We start from the raw sequence: 16,309 nt of genomic DNA, 5'->3' as shown, positions 1-16,309 counted from the left end.
GTGACGTCTCAGCTCTGAGTTTAGAAACTCTATAAAGATGGCCGGGATGCCATCTCTCGAGCTCCGTCCCGTGCCACAAACAGGTAATGTGTGTGTGAACCAGGAAACGGACTCACTGCCACTCCTGGACATGACCTCTTGGAGAAAGCTGTGCCCGTGTTGTCTTGCGTACAGCACACATGGCACCCAGTGCTTGGTGTGAGATTCTCTGAAGGTTCCCAGAGAATAAAAAAACATGGCAGCAAGGAAGCCTGATGCAAAGTGGTCAGTGTCGAACAGTGTTTCTCCATGTTCTAGGAACCTTCTCTCTGCTGTGTAGGCTCTGGTTGAGGTGACAGGTAACTCAAGCTCTATTCAACTTTGATGGTGAAAAGCTTCAAATTTGCTAATACACCAAAGAAGCTGGCATCCTTTTTTTTTAAGATTTATTTTATGTATATGAGTATACTGTAGGTGTACAGATGGTTGTGAGCCATTATGTGGTTGCTGGGAATTGAACTCAGGACCTCTGCTCGCTCCTGTCCAAAGATTTATCTATTATTATATGTAAGTACACTGTAGCTGTCTTCAGACACCAGAAGAGGCATCAGATCTCATTAGGGATGGTTGTGAGCCACCATGTGGTTGCCGGGATTTGAACTCAGAACCTTCGGAAGAGCAGTCAGTGCTCTTAACCGCTGAGCCATCTCTCCAGCCTGGGAGCTGGCATCCTTAGCCCCCCCTAGTAGATTCCGCGGTTCCCTTGAGCTGAGTTGGGATGGTAGAGGATGGAGATCATATTTTGAGAGCTGACCTGAGTGGCGGGAAGGTTGCTGGGTTTCTGTGTAGTAATCTGTGTAGTAGCTGGACTCCTGCAGAAGCCCCATGCGGTCGTGGCGCACGCCAGAAGTCTCTCGGCTTCCCGACCTTCAAAGCTTCGTTTCTGCAATTTACTTCCTCAAATCACACCTCGAGGTTCCCTGGGGCTTGGCTTTCTGTGTTTGTGTATGGTTCCCAGCTGCCGGAGCCCTTTTACTTCTGAAAAAGAGGCTGAAGGAGATTCGCCCCTTACTTTGGGGGTGAATTATGTAGACTCACCGATATATACCGAATCCACATTAGTGTCGTGGTAGAAAAAGTATGAGCATGGCATAACTTTTCTCTGGAGATATTTCATCCTATCTTCCACGCGTCTCAGCTCTGTCCCCACTGGGCTCCCACTGGGTGTTTCCAAAGGGAAGCAGGGGCTCTCTCATGTGTTCGCAGTCTGGAGGGCCTGCTAGGGGCCTGCATAGGACAAGAGTGACCACACAGAAGCTTCAGGACGGGGCCTGTGGCAGAGCTGACATTTTCGTTTTTAATGGAGCAGGTCTTGAGGGCAGGGGAGCCGTGAGCCTGAGTATATACAAAAAGGAAGGAAGGGGAAGATGTTTGTCTCTAGAGTAATACCAAGAGACCCAACTAAGTCTTGTGTCCCTTTATTCACGCTGCCTGTAACTGTGGCCCTGGCTCTTCCTTTCTGGGGCCACACAGTGAGACCCTATCTTAAACATATGTAATAAGTATATTTAATGTATGGATGTATGGTTATATTGTTATATCTTAGTTATCATTTTTTAAAGATTTATTTATTTTATTTATATGAGTACACTTTAGCTATCTTCAGAGGGCTTCAGAGCCCATTTCAGATGGTTGTGAGCCACCATGTCGTTGCTGGGAATTGGAACTCAGGACCTCTGGAAGAACAGTCAGTGCTCTTAACCACTGAGCCATCTCTCCAGCCCCTTAGTTATCATTTTAATAGCTATATAGTGTTAAAGATTTTAAAAGTTGAAGCAGGGTCTCACTGTACATCACTGGCTGGCCTGGAATTGGAGATATAGATCAGACTGGCCTCACACTCACAGAAATGACCACCTACCTGGCCCTCCATCTAACACTCTTTATGAATCATAAGCTGATTCCAGAGCCCTTGAGCCAAGATTGGCCTTTCTCAATTCCTCCCTCTGGGAGCTAAATACAAGGAAGGAGTAAGTGGCCTGATGGTAGAGAGGACCTTGTCCTAATTGTAATGACACTGCATTGTCTCGGTCTCCAAGATATGTCACTGGCAACTCAAATTTCCTGATGCCAAGTGAGAAAGGGGAGGTGGGGAAACCTGGAAGAAAGGAGGCTCTGAGCTACCCGGTACCTGACGGTCCCTCTCGTTGCTGCTGTGGTCATAGGCATGGGAGAAAGCCAGGTGTGGAGGTACAGGCCTGTCACTCCAGAATACTGGAGGCTGAAGGCAGGGGGAATGCAGGGCTAGGGCCTGTCAAGGTCAGACAAACAAAAGAGAGTGGTAAATCTGTCTGGACATTTGGTTCTGTGTCCCACCAAATTATGTGATCCATATCCTACCTGGATATTGTGGAAGAGAAAATACCTCAGGGGCTCTGTCTGAGGCTAGCCACACCCTGTGTAGACGACAGCACCAGGGGCAGAAAAGACAAATTGTCTTGCAGTCCTCTGCTTTGTTCCACACAGCACGAACACCTTTGTGTGGTCATTAGTTTCTCTACCAAGTTGAATGGAACTCTGAGCATGGTCCTTGGTCAACTGTGTCAGTCACTCAGTCACTCTTCCCTCCCGGTCCCCATCACTGTCACTGATTCCTCCTTATCTCCCTCTGTTTGACACAGGCAAGGCTCATTATGGGAGCTGCATTGGCCTTGGACTCTCTTTTTTAAGGATTTATGTATTTCTATTTGCTGTGTATTAGTGTTTGCCTGAATGTACGTGTTCTGTGTCCCATGTGCACGCCCGGTGCCCGTGGAGGACAGAAGAGGGCATTGGATGCCCTGATGGAGTCCTAGGTAGCTGAGGGTGCTGGGAACTGAACCTGGATCCTCTGGAAGAGCAGCTAGTGCTCTTAACCACTGACCTTGACCTTGAACTCTCTCTTAACCTTCCCATGTCTGCCTCCAGAGCACTGAGGTTAAAGGGGTAGGCATGTGCCTGTGTCCTCAGCTGCCTGCTCGGTGTTTGTTTTTTGTTGTTGTTGTTGTTGTTGTTGTTTTTTAAGATTTATTTATTATATGTAAGTACACTGTAGCTGACTTCAGACACACCAGAAGAGGGCATCAGATTTCATTACGGGTGGTTGTGAGCCACCATGTGGTTGCTGGGATTTGAACTCAGGACCTTTGGAAGAGCAGTCAGTGCTCTTAACCACTGAGCCATCTCTCCAGCCCGTTGTTGTTGTTTTTTAACTCTCTAATCACTTCCTTTTCAAGGCCTTGGCCATTGTCCACAGAAAATCACTTTCTGCTTTGGAGGCTAATGGTCTTTCTTGCCCTTCTGAAGCCTGGGAGTTGCTGCAGCTTGCTTTTCCCCCCTCAAGTGTCCCCAGTCCCTGGTTAGCCTTTGTGGTTCTCCCACCGTCTTTCCATCATTTCATCCCTGTCCCCCCCCCCTCCAGAAGGCCAGGATAGGAAATGGGGAGTAGGGATGTAGGTCAGGTGGTAAGGAGCTTACGTCACTCCTACAGAGCCCTGGCTCACCCTGTTTCCACAAAACCTGCACTCTGAAGTCAGAAGCAGGAGTTCAAAGCACATTCAAGGCCAGTCTGAGATGCCAGAGACTCTCTCTCTCTTTTAAAAAAGATACTGCGCATAGTGGCACAGGCCTTTAATCCCAGCACTCGGAAGGCAAAGACAAATGGATCCCTGAGTTCGAGGCCAGCCTGGTGTACAGAGTGAGTTCCAGGACAGCCAGGGCTACATTGAAAAACTCTGTCTCAAAAAACTACTACTACTACTATTACTACTACTACTATTTTTAGGCCACTCAGGGCTACAATGAGACTCTGTCTCCTCCCCTAGCCACACCCCCTGCAGAAAAAGAAAGGAAAGAAAAGTGATTAGAACTGGAACAAAGGTATACCATTCTCAGCCTTTAATTGCCGAAAGCATTTTATTTTCCTTTGGGTGTTCCCGGGGATTGAACTCAAGGCAGTGGACATGGCAGGCAAGCATTCTAGGGCGTGCTTCACCTACAGACCAATGGCTGGAAACTCTTGGCAGGCGAAAAGAGTGACTTCCATCTCATTAGATGGCTAGGAGCATCCGGCTGAGCGATAAGGACACTTAGAGCACTGGTGCCCAGGCGGCCCTGGCTCAGAGCTCCATCTGTCCAGGTGTATCTCAGGGCCAACAGGGAGCCTGCAGCTGCCTTTTTGCATATGCACACCAGCACCTGCAATTCTGTTTCCCTCAGTGCCCCTTCTGTGTATCCTTTCCTGCCTTTCCCATTCTTCCTCTATAGGAACATTTCCTGAAACCTCAAATTCCAACTTCAATTCTCTAGGGATGGCGCTTTCCACACCCTAGCATAGCTGCTCTGTTTCCCGTCCCTTTAGGTGCTTTAGAGACAGTAACTACTCGTGTACCCCAGCCCAGCCTCGAACCTACGATCTTCCTGCCTCAACCTCCCAAGCGCTGAGACTCAGGTGTGCATCACCATGCCCACCTCCCATAACTGTGTCTGCTTCTAACATCACGCTGTGAATTTAGAAAACACTCTTGTCTTCGGATCTGTTGCTGGAGACTTGATTCTTCCCGCGGTCAGGTCTCCATTGGTAGCTGAATGAACTCATGGGCTCCTAGAATGTCATCACCGTCTCTAGACTTCCCGCCAATAACGTCGCCCACTATGATCAGGTCGATCTAAAAGTTGTACGTGCTATGAATATTGTTTTCAAACGTCCAGTGAAAACGTCCAGTTTCTACCTCTGAATACTCTTAAGCCATTTTTCAAAGGTCCTAACCAATGAACCCCATCCTACCTCTTTGCCCTCTTTGCTCAGTCGCCCCAGCGCCTCTTCCTGTTTCAGTCAGTCGGTCCAACTTCTCTTCCTTGCCCTGTGACCTTCCCGCCCTCAGGATTCTCCTCGGGTCTCTCCATTTTGCACTCGTAGCAAACAGAACTCCAGCCCTGCCTCTGAGAAACCCACAGAACTTTCTATGCCGACTCTGCCTCTCTTCGGCAGCTGAACACCTTCGATTTGAAGCTTTAACTGCTCCTTTTGTGGGGCTCCACAGCTCACTTGGGCTGTGGTGTTTTCGAAGCCGAGGACAATAGCTGGGCCCTCACACACTGACCGCTCGTTCCTGCTGCGTGGAGCCGGGAGTGATTGCAAGCCTCCGTCTGGCAAGGCCTTGTGGGAAGTCGGTGGATGATGCATGACTGCGCCAGGGGATTCTGGGATGCCCTGCTTCCTGTCTTAGGCTTCTCGGCTACATCTTGCACTCTGGCCATGTCGAAATCCCTCACCAGATCCCAGAGCAAAAGGGACAACCAACAGTGGGTTGAAGCCGTGTGCTCCAATCAGATTTCTCTCTCCCCGAGTTGACTTATTTCAGCTCTCTGTTACGGTGACAGAAGGCATCAGGGGAGGGGAACAAATTAGAACAAAGATAGTGTTGTTGTATGAAAATGATGTAATTAAGCCCATTAATTTGTACTTTTAAAAATAAGATTTGCCAGGTGGTGGTGGGTCATGCCTTTAATCCCAGCACTTGGGAGGCAGAGGCAGGCGGATTTCTGAGTTTGAGGCCAGCCTGGTCTACAGAGTGAGTTCCAGGACAGCCAGGGCTACACAGAGAAACTCTGTCTCAAAAAAACAAAACAAACAAACAAAAAAAGATTTATTTTATATATGTGAATACACTGTAGCTGTCTTCAGACACACCAGAAGAGGACATCGGATCCCATTACAGATGGTTGTGGGCCACCATGTGGTTGCTGGGAATTGAACTCAGGACCTCTGGAAGAGCAGTGCTCTTAACCTCTGAGTCCTAATTTGTACTTTTTATAAATTTTTATATCCTAGTTTTCACAGTAGCCTCTCCTGGAAGCACCAAGCTGAGTTCATCTTTAATTCTTTCTCAAACAGCATATCCAAATTTTGCGATCATAAGAACAAGCCAGGAGAGTACATCTTCTATGCAGAAAATGATGACGCCCAGTTCACCAAAATGTTCACGCTGAATATAAGAAGTAAGTTGAATCTCATTTTGTCTATTTTGTTCTTCCATTAATTTTTAATCAAGAAAAGCCAAACACAGCTTAGAAGGAATACTATCAAACTAATTTTTTTAAATGTGGTTTGTTTGTTTTTTATATATCTATTTATTATATGTAAGTACACTATAGCTGTCTTCAGACACCCCAGAAGAGGGTTTTTTGATTTCATTACAGATGGCTGTGAGCCATCATGTGGTTGCTGGGATTTGAACTCAGGACCTTTGGAAGAGCAGTCGGTGCTCTTAACCACTGAGCCATCTCTCCAGCCCTCAAACTAATTTTTTAAAAAAGATTATTTGCGTGTCTACCAATGAGTGTTTTGTGGGTGGTATGGCTCTGGCCCACATGCATGCAGTGCCCACAAAGGTCACAAGAGGGCATCTGATCCCCTTGGAACTCAAGTTACAGATGGTTGTAAGCCATGACGTGGGTGTTGGGAACCCAGTTCCTCTGAGCCATCTCTCCAGCCTCTGAAACTGCCTGTGTGAGCTCCATGCTTCCTGTGTGTTGGCTATAGTTGTATATGTCCCTTTCTATATTTGTTCTCTGAGCTAGTACATGTTCCATCTCCGATGTGCTGTGACTATACTGTCCTGGCGCTATGAAAGGAACACTAAGGAAAGGCTGTACAGTCACCTGCTATTTATTTCTTTTAATGATTTTCGGTTTTGTCTATGCAAAAGTAAAAAAAAAAAGACAATATATTTCATTAGGGTTTTTGCAGATTTTTTTTTAATTTATTTATTACATGTAAGTACACTGTAGCTGTCTTCAGACACTCCAGAAGAGGGAGTCAGATCTTATTACAGATGGTTATGAGCCACCATGTGGTTGCTGGGATTTGAACTCTGGACCTTCAGAAGAGCAGTCGGGTGCTCTTACCCGCTGAGCCATCTCACCAGCCCCAGATTATTTTTTTTAACCTGCATCAGTGTTTTTTACCCACATGTATGTATGTCTGTGTGAGGGTGCCAGATATTGGAGTTACAGACAGTTGTGAGCTGCCATGTCGATGCTTGGAATTGAATCCGGGTCCTCTGGGTGGTATTTTTAAAGTGGAGTGTTACACTGGGGTTTGCAGATAGATGGAGGTCCTACACTTCAGCTCCCTCTAGGAGGTGAGTCAGAGAGGTGTTGCCTCCACCAGTCAAGAAGGTTTTGTGACAGAGGAGGAAGGGACCAAACAAACTTTGAGGCATCCTAAATAAGGGGTTGTTCCAGGGGTGCACAGCACCTGGGATAAAGAGGCAGCCTAAGTCGGCGCTAGCTCTGAACTGTTTCTGGAAAGATCTATCTTCCGTGAGCTTACTGCATGCTACTTTCTACAGAGAAACCCCAAGTGCTAGCGAATGCCTCGGCCAGTCAGGCATCCTGCTCCTCTGATGGCTACCCGTTACCCTCCTGGACCTGGAAGAAGTGTTCGGACAAGTCTTCCAAGTAATGTGAACCTTGTCGTCTCTTGAAATGGATGAGCCAAGCTGGACATGGTGGCGCGTGCCCGTAATCCTAGCACTCGGGAGGCTGAGGCAGGAGGATCTTAGAGTTTGAGGCCAACCTCGGGGTACACAGTGAGACCCTATCCCCAAAAAGCAAGAAGGAAAAAAAGGAAAGAAGGAAAGGAAGGAGGGGGGACAGAGAGAGGAGGGCAAGAGGGGCGAGGGAAAGGAGAAAGAAAAGGAAAGGGAGAAGAAAAGTGAGAATAAGGCATAAGAGTCTATCACCTGTTGTCATGGATACAGCTTAAGAATGACATTGAAAATGCTTACCCTACAGCCACAGCTTGTTTTCTTTGGGAACCATCTGTAGAAACCCTGACTTCCTGTCCTACTATGACCCCGCCCATCTGACTTCCTGTCCTACTATGACCCCGCCCATCTAACATCCCTTTCCAACATTTTTTTTTTTCTTTCAGTTGCACCGAGGAAATCCCAGAAGGAGTTTGGAATAAAAAGGCTAACAGAAAAGTGTTTGGACAGTGGGTGTCGAGCAGTACTCTAAATATGAGTGAGGCCGGGAAAGGGTTTCTGGTCAAATGCTGTGCGTACAATTCTTTGGGCACGTCTTGCGAAACCATCTTTTTAAACTCACCAGGTGTGCAGCCATTTGCTGTTGTGATAAACACACCCTGTCCCCAGAAATTTCCCCTCCTGGAGTTGGGCACTGTGGCTGGCCTTTGCTGGGGAATTCTTATGAGATTGCCTAGTTCTGAGTGAGCATATGGTCTTTTTGAGTCAAGCAAGAATCCCCAGGCAGACTCTGTCCAATGTGACATTTCAGGACCCAGTTATCCTTAGGTTTTATGACTCACAGGTCACAGAGCTGTGGAGTCTTGGAAATTCATGGTGTGAAGAATGGCTACCAGAGGGGCAGGGAAACATACTTAGTGATCTGGAATTTCTGTCCTTTTCCACTTTGTCAATTCCCTTATTTACTTTGAGCCGGCTAGTCTAGATTTTGGAGTTGTGTTTAAGAGTCTTTCTAAAATGACACGAACAGTTTAGGGTGACCAGATAGTATTGATTAATTCCAGGGACAAAAGCAAGAGACTCCTAAGTTCACATTCAGCCCGGACTCCTTAGTAAGACCCTGCCTCAGAAAAATGCCAAACAAAACAAGCACATAAGTCAAAGATGTGGCTTTGGTCTCAATGGTTAGGAGCACAGGCTGTTCTTGCAGAGGACCTGGGTCTAATTTCCAGCACCCACATGGTGGCTCACAGTCATCTGTAGTTGCAGCTCCAGCTCCGGGGGATCTTAACGCCCTCTTCTGGCCTCTAAGGGCCCCAGGCATGTACATGATACACAAACACACATGCAGGCAAACAGTCATACACATAACTTCTCTACACGTGTGTGACAAACCTTGGTAACAAAGACACAGACTTCTTTTCATCCGACGCGGGCTCTGTAAAAGGCTTATATGGGCATTGTTTGTGTGACCTCATGGTCCAGTTTTTAAAATGTGTTCAGAATCGTTTCTGACTTTTCTGGGGACTCATTGTTTACAGAAACAGAAACCAACTTTCTGTGGGGCACCCAGAACACACAGAATGCCCATAAGGCCTGAAGATGGGTGGTTACTTAAACAGGATGTGAGAGACTCTAACTAGAGAGGGCCTGCCTGTTTTATCTCGCCGCCGCCTAGTGACTGCTTCTCTTGCAGGCCCCTTCCCTTTCATCCAAGACAACATCTCCTTCTATGCCACCATTGGGCTCTGTCTCCCCTTCATTGTCGTTCTCATCGTGTTGATCTGTCACAAATACAAAAAGGTAAAAACTGGCAGGCGAAGGCTCACCCCTGTCCTGACTCTGCAGCGCTGTAGACTACTGTTGCTGACCCGCTGTTCATCTCTCAAGCAATTTAGGTACGAGAGCCAGCTGCAAATGATCCAGGTGACTGGCCCCCTGGATAACGAGTACTTCTACGTTGACTTCAGGGACTATGAATATGACCTCAAGTGGGAGTTTCCGAGGGAGAACTTAGAGTTTGGTAAGCATTGACTGTTCAGAGCTTCTGTGGCATTGCAAACATTTTTTTAACACGCACTTACTCCATCTTTACAGGGAAGGTCCTGGGGTCCGGCGCTTTCGGGAGAGTGATGAATGCCACGGCCTATGGGATTAGTAAAACGGGAGTCTCAATTCAGGTGGCGGTGAAGATGCTAAAAGGTACCAAAAGGTGGGGTTATCTCAGCAAAGTCACTCAGAGGAAGAGTCCAGCTGTCTCCCCTCCCCTTTCTTCTGTCCTCTCCATTATTCTGACAGTTTCTGTCTGCTAAGCACTGAGGGTTAATGAGAAGCAGGCAGGGCCAGTCATGAGCAAAGACTGCAAGATGTGAAGGCAAGCCCCCACCTCTTCCTCTTTCTCATCGTTCAGTTGGTATCGGCTTCTGTGTTACAGTGTGACACAGATTCTGGGTGGAAAACAAACCAGGGACTTCTCACTTCCCACTCTGCTCCATCCTCTCCCATCTGGCATCCACCCTCAGGCAGGGCCACCCTCAGCTGATTCTTAATCCAGCGCTGAGGATTGCATCCAGGGCTTTGTGCGTGCTAGGCAAGTCCTCTACCTTAGAGATACATCCCCAGCCTGTCATTCTATAACACACGGTCTTGCTATATAGCTCAGGCAGGCCTCGAACTCACAACTTCAAGAATGCTGAGATGTATCATCCTCTCAGGACTGCCTGGCCCATTCTTTTGCTGAGGTGTTCTCTGTAAGGGTAAAGGGAGACCCTCTCTCCAAACACACACACATACACACACACACACACACACACACACACACACACACACACACAGAGAGAGACAGAGAGACAGAGACAGAGAGACAGAGACAGAGACAGAGACAGAAAGTCACCGAAGTGCATTGCAGTATGAAGATCAACAGGAGAAATGGCACACAGGACATCGTGGACAGAAATCTCACAGTGTGAGCATCCCAGCCAGGTGACTGACGCTTCTATACATCCTGGGTTACAGAAAGAAGGGGAAGGTGGCATTGTTGGAGGATAGCTTTAGGATGCATACATCTTCTATAGATCAAATTCAGGATGTGCAAGGGATAGACCTTCCCCTTCGGTATCTGCAAGGTACAAAACCCTGAAGCAATGTCAGAGCACGATCACTTGTTACATCTGGGTAGCAGATACAAAAGTTTCTTTTTTACACTTGTCTTTCTTCACACACACATCTTAGTTCCACAGAATAAGGAGTGTTGCTGTGGTATTCTCATATGTATATCTAAACCATACTCTGGTCCAGTTCACTAGCACCACCCCACCCCCACCCTCTCTTGTCAATTCTCTTTCTGTCAGTCCATTTCCTCTTCCCAAATAGCTCCCCCCTCTACTTCTGCGCCTTTTTCTTTTAACCTAGATCCTACATATGAGAGCTGATGCACCATCTGTCTTCCTGCATTTGGCTTTTTTACTTAACATCCCAGTGTCTGGTTCCATCCATCTTCCTGCAGATGGCCCATCCTGTTCTTCACAGCCGAATACACCACTTCCTATGGACCGTATTTTCAACATCCATCCATCCATCCGTGGCAGGATCCTAGGCTGGTTACATAGCATGACGATTGTAATAGTGCCACCATCGACTTCCTGTGTGGAGTTCCTCGTGTCTCCTCTCACTTCATGCACTCACCAAGGGCCCCCCTCTATAACCCAGCTTCATCTCCTGTACCAATAGCTCTCATAACTGTTTCCCTAAGCCTTGGCTTCGTGTGCCCAAATACTTGTATCTCAGCGCCGCTCATCCAGGCTGAAGTCCCCCAACCCTGACCCCCATCTCTACTCCAACCTGGTAATTACTGTGATGTTTCAGTGAGGTTACACATTCCACACAACCATAAAAACAAGGAAGTGGGCCCCATAGCTGGCTCTCTCTCAATCTTCCCCAACAGGTTTCCTGCACAGTGTCTGCTGGGCCCATACTCATCTCTCTGTGGTCTCTGTGGTGGTTCAGCTCTGTCTCTCCTAGACTCTTTTTGTTGTTGTTGTTGTTTGTTTGTTTTTATTTATATTTATATTTTTTTATTTTTTTTTACTTTTTTTAAAATTTTCTTTATTTACATTTCAAATGCTATCCTGAAAGTTCCCTATACCCCCCCCCNCCCCTGCTCCCCTACCCGCCCACTCCCACTACTTGGCCCAGGCCTTGCCTTGTGCTGGGTCATATAAAGTTTGCAAGACCAAGGGGCCTCTATTCCCAGTGATGGCCGATTAGGCCATCTTCTGCTACATATGCAGCTAGAGACACAAGCTCANGGGGTACTGGTTAGTTCATATTGTTGTTCCACCTACAGGGTTGCAGCCCCCTTCAGTTCCTTGGGTACTTTCTCTAGCTCCTCCATTGGGGACCCTGTGTTCCATCCAGTAGCTGGCTTCTCCTAGACTCTTAATGGTAGCTTTTAAAGAACATCTCACTGATTCTGCTGGGGGCCGTGTGCCGAGGTGGGGCATGACCATGATGCAGAACACCTTCTTACTTGGCACTGCCCTTAGCATTGGCAATGGCTTTTTTTTTTTTTTTTTTTTGGTTTTTGGTTTTTGGTTTTTCAAGACAGGGTTTCTCTATATAGCCCTGGCTGTCCTGGAACTCACTTTGTAGACCAGGCTGGCCTCCAACTCAGAAGTCCGCCTGCCTCTGCCTCCCAAGTGCTAGGATTAAAGGCGTGCGGGCAATGGCTTTCTGCTGCTCTGAAAATGGTTCCCACAGGGGCTGGAGAGATGGCTCAGCAGGTAAGAGCACTGACTGCTCTTCTGTAGGTCCTGAATTCAAATACCAGCAACCACATGGTAGCTCACAACCATCCAGAATGAGATCTGACGCCCTCTCCTGGTGTGTCTGAAGACAGCTACAGTGTACTTAGATATAATAATAAGTGAATCTTAAAAGAAGAGAAAAAAAGAAAAAAAGAAGGAAAGAAAGGAAAAGAAAATGGTTCCCACAACTTTGAGCAGTGCAGCCGTGGCTCAGCCTTTCCACCTCATTCTTAATATACCTTCTTTCGGTTCCCCAGAGCACCGAGCCCCCCTGCCCACAGGCTTTGCACAGGTGAATCCTTCTACCTGCTCTTCCCCTTTTGCTGTAGGAAGCCACTTACCTCTTAAATGTCAGCTTTGAGATCACTTCCTCAGGGACACCTCCTCTCACGCCATGGACAAGATCAAGTCCCTGGAGACGGTGGGTGTTCTAAGTGGTACAAGACATACTCAGAGTGCTTGAGGCCCTGAGCCTAATTCTAACATTAAAAATATAGTCGAGTCTTCTGCAGTAAGTCGTAAGAACACTATGTAGACTTCTCCCAGAATTCTAGACTGTAGCACAGTTGCGTTTAAGGATTCAGTTAGGTTCTAAGCCTTCTGAAAGCGGCATGTGGCTTTTCTTGGGCTGTTGTTACTTAAATACTGTGTATTTTGCTGCCTCAGCCTGCAGTGGTCTTGTGTGTCTTCTTTCTGTTCCCCACTGAGGGAAAACTCCAGGGTCCTGCTTTTTCAGGCTGTCTGATGTTCCCTCTAGTGTCCCCCCCCCCCACACACACACACAGGACTTTCATTATATCTCTCTCATCTTGTGTGGTCATCCCCCAGTTTCTGCAGGAAGTTGGTTGCACAGTCCCCCTTGCAGACGCCAGGATCCCAGGTGATCAGGTCCCTTCTATAATACAACAGTATGTGCGTAGAACCAGGAGTTCCTAGAACAGAGATTCCAAAGAAAGATGTTACCCTTGTCCCTGAGGCCCCAAAACCCACGGATGCAAGGGTGCCCCAGGCAGCTATGCTAGCCTCGGTGACCAGAGCCCTGGAAATAACAACCCGTGCTTGCTTGCATCCTAGCAAGATCATGGATACAGTTTGCTCCACCGGAGAGATTGCATTGATTACCTAGTTCGTGTGGTGTCTTCTTTAACTTTTCCCCATTGAGCACACTTACCAATGGAAGTTTCTCTTTTTCTTTTCTTTTCTTTCCTTTTTTTCTTTTTTCTTTTCTTTCTTTCTTTCTTTTTTTTTTTTTTTTTTTTTTTTTTTTTTCCTTTTCCTGAGACAGGGTTTCTCTGTGTAGCCCTGGCTGTCCTGGAACTCACTCTGTAGACCAGGCTGGCCTTGAACTCAGAAGTCCGCCTTCCTCTTTAATCCCAAGGGCTGGGATTAAAGGCGTGTGCCACCACCACCCGGCCCAATGGAAGTTTCTAGACCTGAGGAGCAACTTCATGTTGGAGACAGCCGTGCTTGCTGAAGCTCCTCCTTCCGGTCTTCCTATCAGTTGGATAATCTGATTTTTTTACTAGGAAAATCATGTTCCGTTTATCCTGTCATCTACCTGCTTTGAGAGCTGGGTGGAAGGACTTTTATTTTTCTCGGTCAGGGAAAGTCAAGTAGAAATGTATAGTCTTGCTGGACATGGCAGTGCGTACATTGATCCTAACTCTCGGGAGGTAGATGTAGGCAGGACTCAGTGAATTCGAGGGTGAGTTCCAGGCTAGCCAGCGCCATATAGTGAGACCCCGTCTCGAGGAGAGAAGGCTGCAGACATATAGTTAACATCTATAACTCACGTTTTAAAACTCTGACTTAAAACACAGAACATTACTGTCTAAATTTATGTGTTATTTTTGTGTCAGTTTTTCTCTTCCAGTTTTGAATGTGTGTAAGTTGTGATCTGAACTGAGGAAAGTCTTGGTTCCTAAAACAGTGTCACTCCTGTTTCTGCTCCTCCACCAACAGAGAAAGCCGACAGCTGTGAAAGAGAAGCACTCATGTCAGAGCTCAAAATGATGACCCACCTGGGACACCATGACAACATCGTGAATCTGCTGGGGGCATGCACACTGTCAGGTAACATCTGCCTGTCTGCGCATTTGCGCACCAAAGCCCTGCTCCACACTACTGCAGCCCGAGGGAGCGAGGCCCGCGTACCCCGCGCTCTTTCCTCAGCCTTGGTTTGTAGACCTTAGGTCTGTTTCTTCCTTCCAGCCCCATGCTCCCAGAAACAAGACCCAGACTCAAAATATATTTACAAATACCTTGGCCATAGAGCTAGGCTCTCCTCTGACTAGATCAAAACTTAATATAACCCATTTATTCTAATCTACATTCTGCCACCTGTGCTCGGGTGCCATGAGCCTGTCTCGTCTTGTCTCGTCTTGTCATGTCTTCCTGGGTGACTCTTCTGAGCCTGGCTCTATCCCAGAATCCTTTCTGCCTCCCAGATGTCCTATCTCTAATTTCCTCCCTAAGCCATAGGCCATCAGGCATAAGCTATTCTCTCCACACTAGTTCACGTGGAATTAGACGTTGGCCCCTCTGCAGAGCACATGACCCTGCTTGTCCCCTACTCTGTCACAGAGTCCTAACCGCCTGAGAGAAAGCCGCCACCCTGCACATTCACGTTGTGGGGTCTGAGCTCTTCCCTAGACTGTGATGCTGGCCTGAATGCAGTAGTGACATCAACTTCAGAACTCAGCACACACATACTGATGTGTTGAGGATGGTGAGGTCAGACGTTTAGAACTCGAGAGAAAGGCCAGAAGACAGATTCTTGTGCACGGTGCTGAGAGCGAGTGTAACGTCTAAGGTACACGAGCTCACTTAAAGAACCTTCCGATTGCAAGGAGAGCAGAATAGACACAGGCCCTGTTGTGCTACAGTGTGATTCTGGAGGAGCCACCTGACCTGCGGCTTGTCTAACCCTGTAGCTACAACTGTAACAGTTTCAGGGCCGGTGTCTGAGGTCTGTCTAACACTGTAACTACAATTGTAACTGTTTCAGGGCCAGTGTACTTGATTTTTGAATACTGTTGCTATGGTGACCTCCTCAACTACCTAAGAAGTAAACGAGAGAAGTTTCACAGGACATGGACAGAGATTTTTAAGGAGCATAATTTCAGTTTTTACCCTACCTTCCAGGCACATTCAAATTCCAGGTAAGAGCTCCATCAGAGGTTTATGGCTATAAACCCCGGGACAGACAGAATGACCACTGCACCCACCTACCCACAACCCCACCCAGCCAGTGCCTGGAGATGCTGTGTGTGGCCTGAGACCTACCTAAGGCAGCTATTTGTGCTGGGAATTTCTGTCCCATTATTTCTTATTTTACTTAATAAAGTTTCAATTACCCACCAGAAGACATGGTTCAAAAATACTAAATAGGAAAGTCCAGAAATAAACCATCCTTAAGTTTTAAGTAACTTTACAAACAGCTTATTAATTAACAGTATACTATCTTATCATTGGTTACTACTGTTTGTGTGTTACTATGCCCGATTTATTTGTATTTTAGTTACTATTATATTTCATTTATTATTTATTATTGTGTGAGTTTGTAGTGCTAGGGGGCAAACCCAGGGCTTAATGAAGGCTTGACACATCCTCCCCCACTGAGCTACATCCCTAGTCTGCCATGTATGCTCTAGAACAGAGGAACTATCCTAACATAGATGTGCATGGCCAATAATTAGATCCTTTGGTTCATTTTTGGTCACTGGGCTATTAAATAAACTAAAAGCATTAAGCCATTTTCCAAAGGGAAGGGGAGTTGAAAACTGGGATAAACTCTTATGGTGGGAACTACTGAGTCCTGACCTGTTTGTACTGGTGCAGGCCTCTCTCTGATGCACTTGAAAAGGTAATCTGGCCTTTAATCCCAGCCCTTGGGAGGTAGAGGCAGGCAGATTTCTGAGTTCGAGGCCAGCCTGGTCTACAGAGTGAGTTCCAGGACAGCCAGGGCTACACAGAGAAACCCTGTCTCGAAAA

General features: G+C 47.1%; 1 protein-coding gene across 1 annotated transcript in view; it reads left to right on the top strand.

Moving 5' to 3' along the window:
- Flt3 (fms related tyrosine kinase 3) overlaps window positions 1–16,309 on the top strand; it is a 73,076-nt gene that overhangs the window by 38,843 nt on the left and 17,924 nt on the right. Inside the window, exons 10-17 of the mRNA XM_021186889.1 lie at window positions 5,915–6,018; window positions 7,374–7,482; window positions 7,958–8,136; window positions 9,208–9,314; window positions 9,402–9,534; window positions 9,609–9,713; window positions 14,279–14,389; window positions 15,324–15,477. Coding sequence (XP_021042548.1) covers window positions 5,915–6,018; window positions 7,374–7,482; window positions 7,958–8,136; window positions 9,208–9,314; window positions 9,402–9,534; window positions 9,609–9,713; window positions 14,279–14,389; window positions 15,324–15,477 — 1,002 coding nt within the window. The remainder of the gene's footprint in view (window positions 1–5,914; window positions 6,019–7,373; window positions 7,483–7,957; window positions 8,137–9,207; window positions 9,315–9,401; window positions 9,535–9,608; window positions 9,714–14,278; window positions 14,390–15,323; window positions 15,478–16,309) is intronic.

The sequence above is a fragment of the Mus pahari genome, chromosome 23 (assembly GCF_900095145.1).
Source record: "Mus pahari chromosome 23, PAHARI_EIJ_v1.1, whole genome shotgun sequence".
Lineage (NCBI taxonomy): Eukaryota > Metazoa > Chordata > Mammalia > Rodentia > Muridae > Mus > Mus pahari.
The sequence above is the reverse complement of the archived record's forward strand: the minus strand, read 5'-3'. Positions and strand labels throughout refer to the sequence as shown.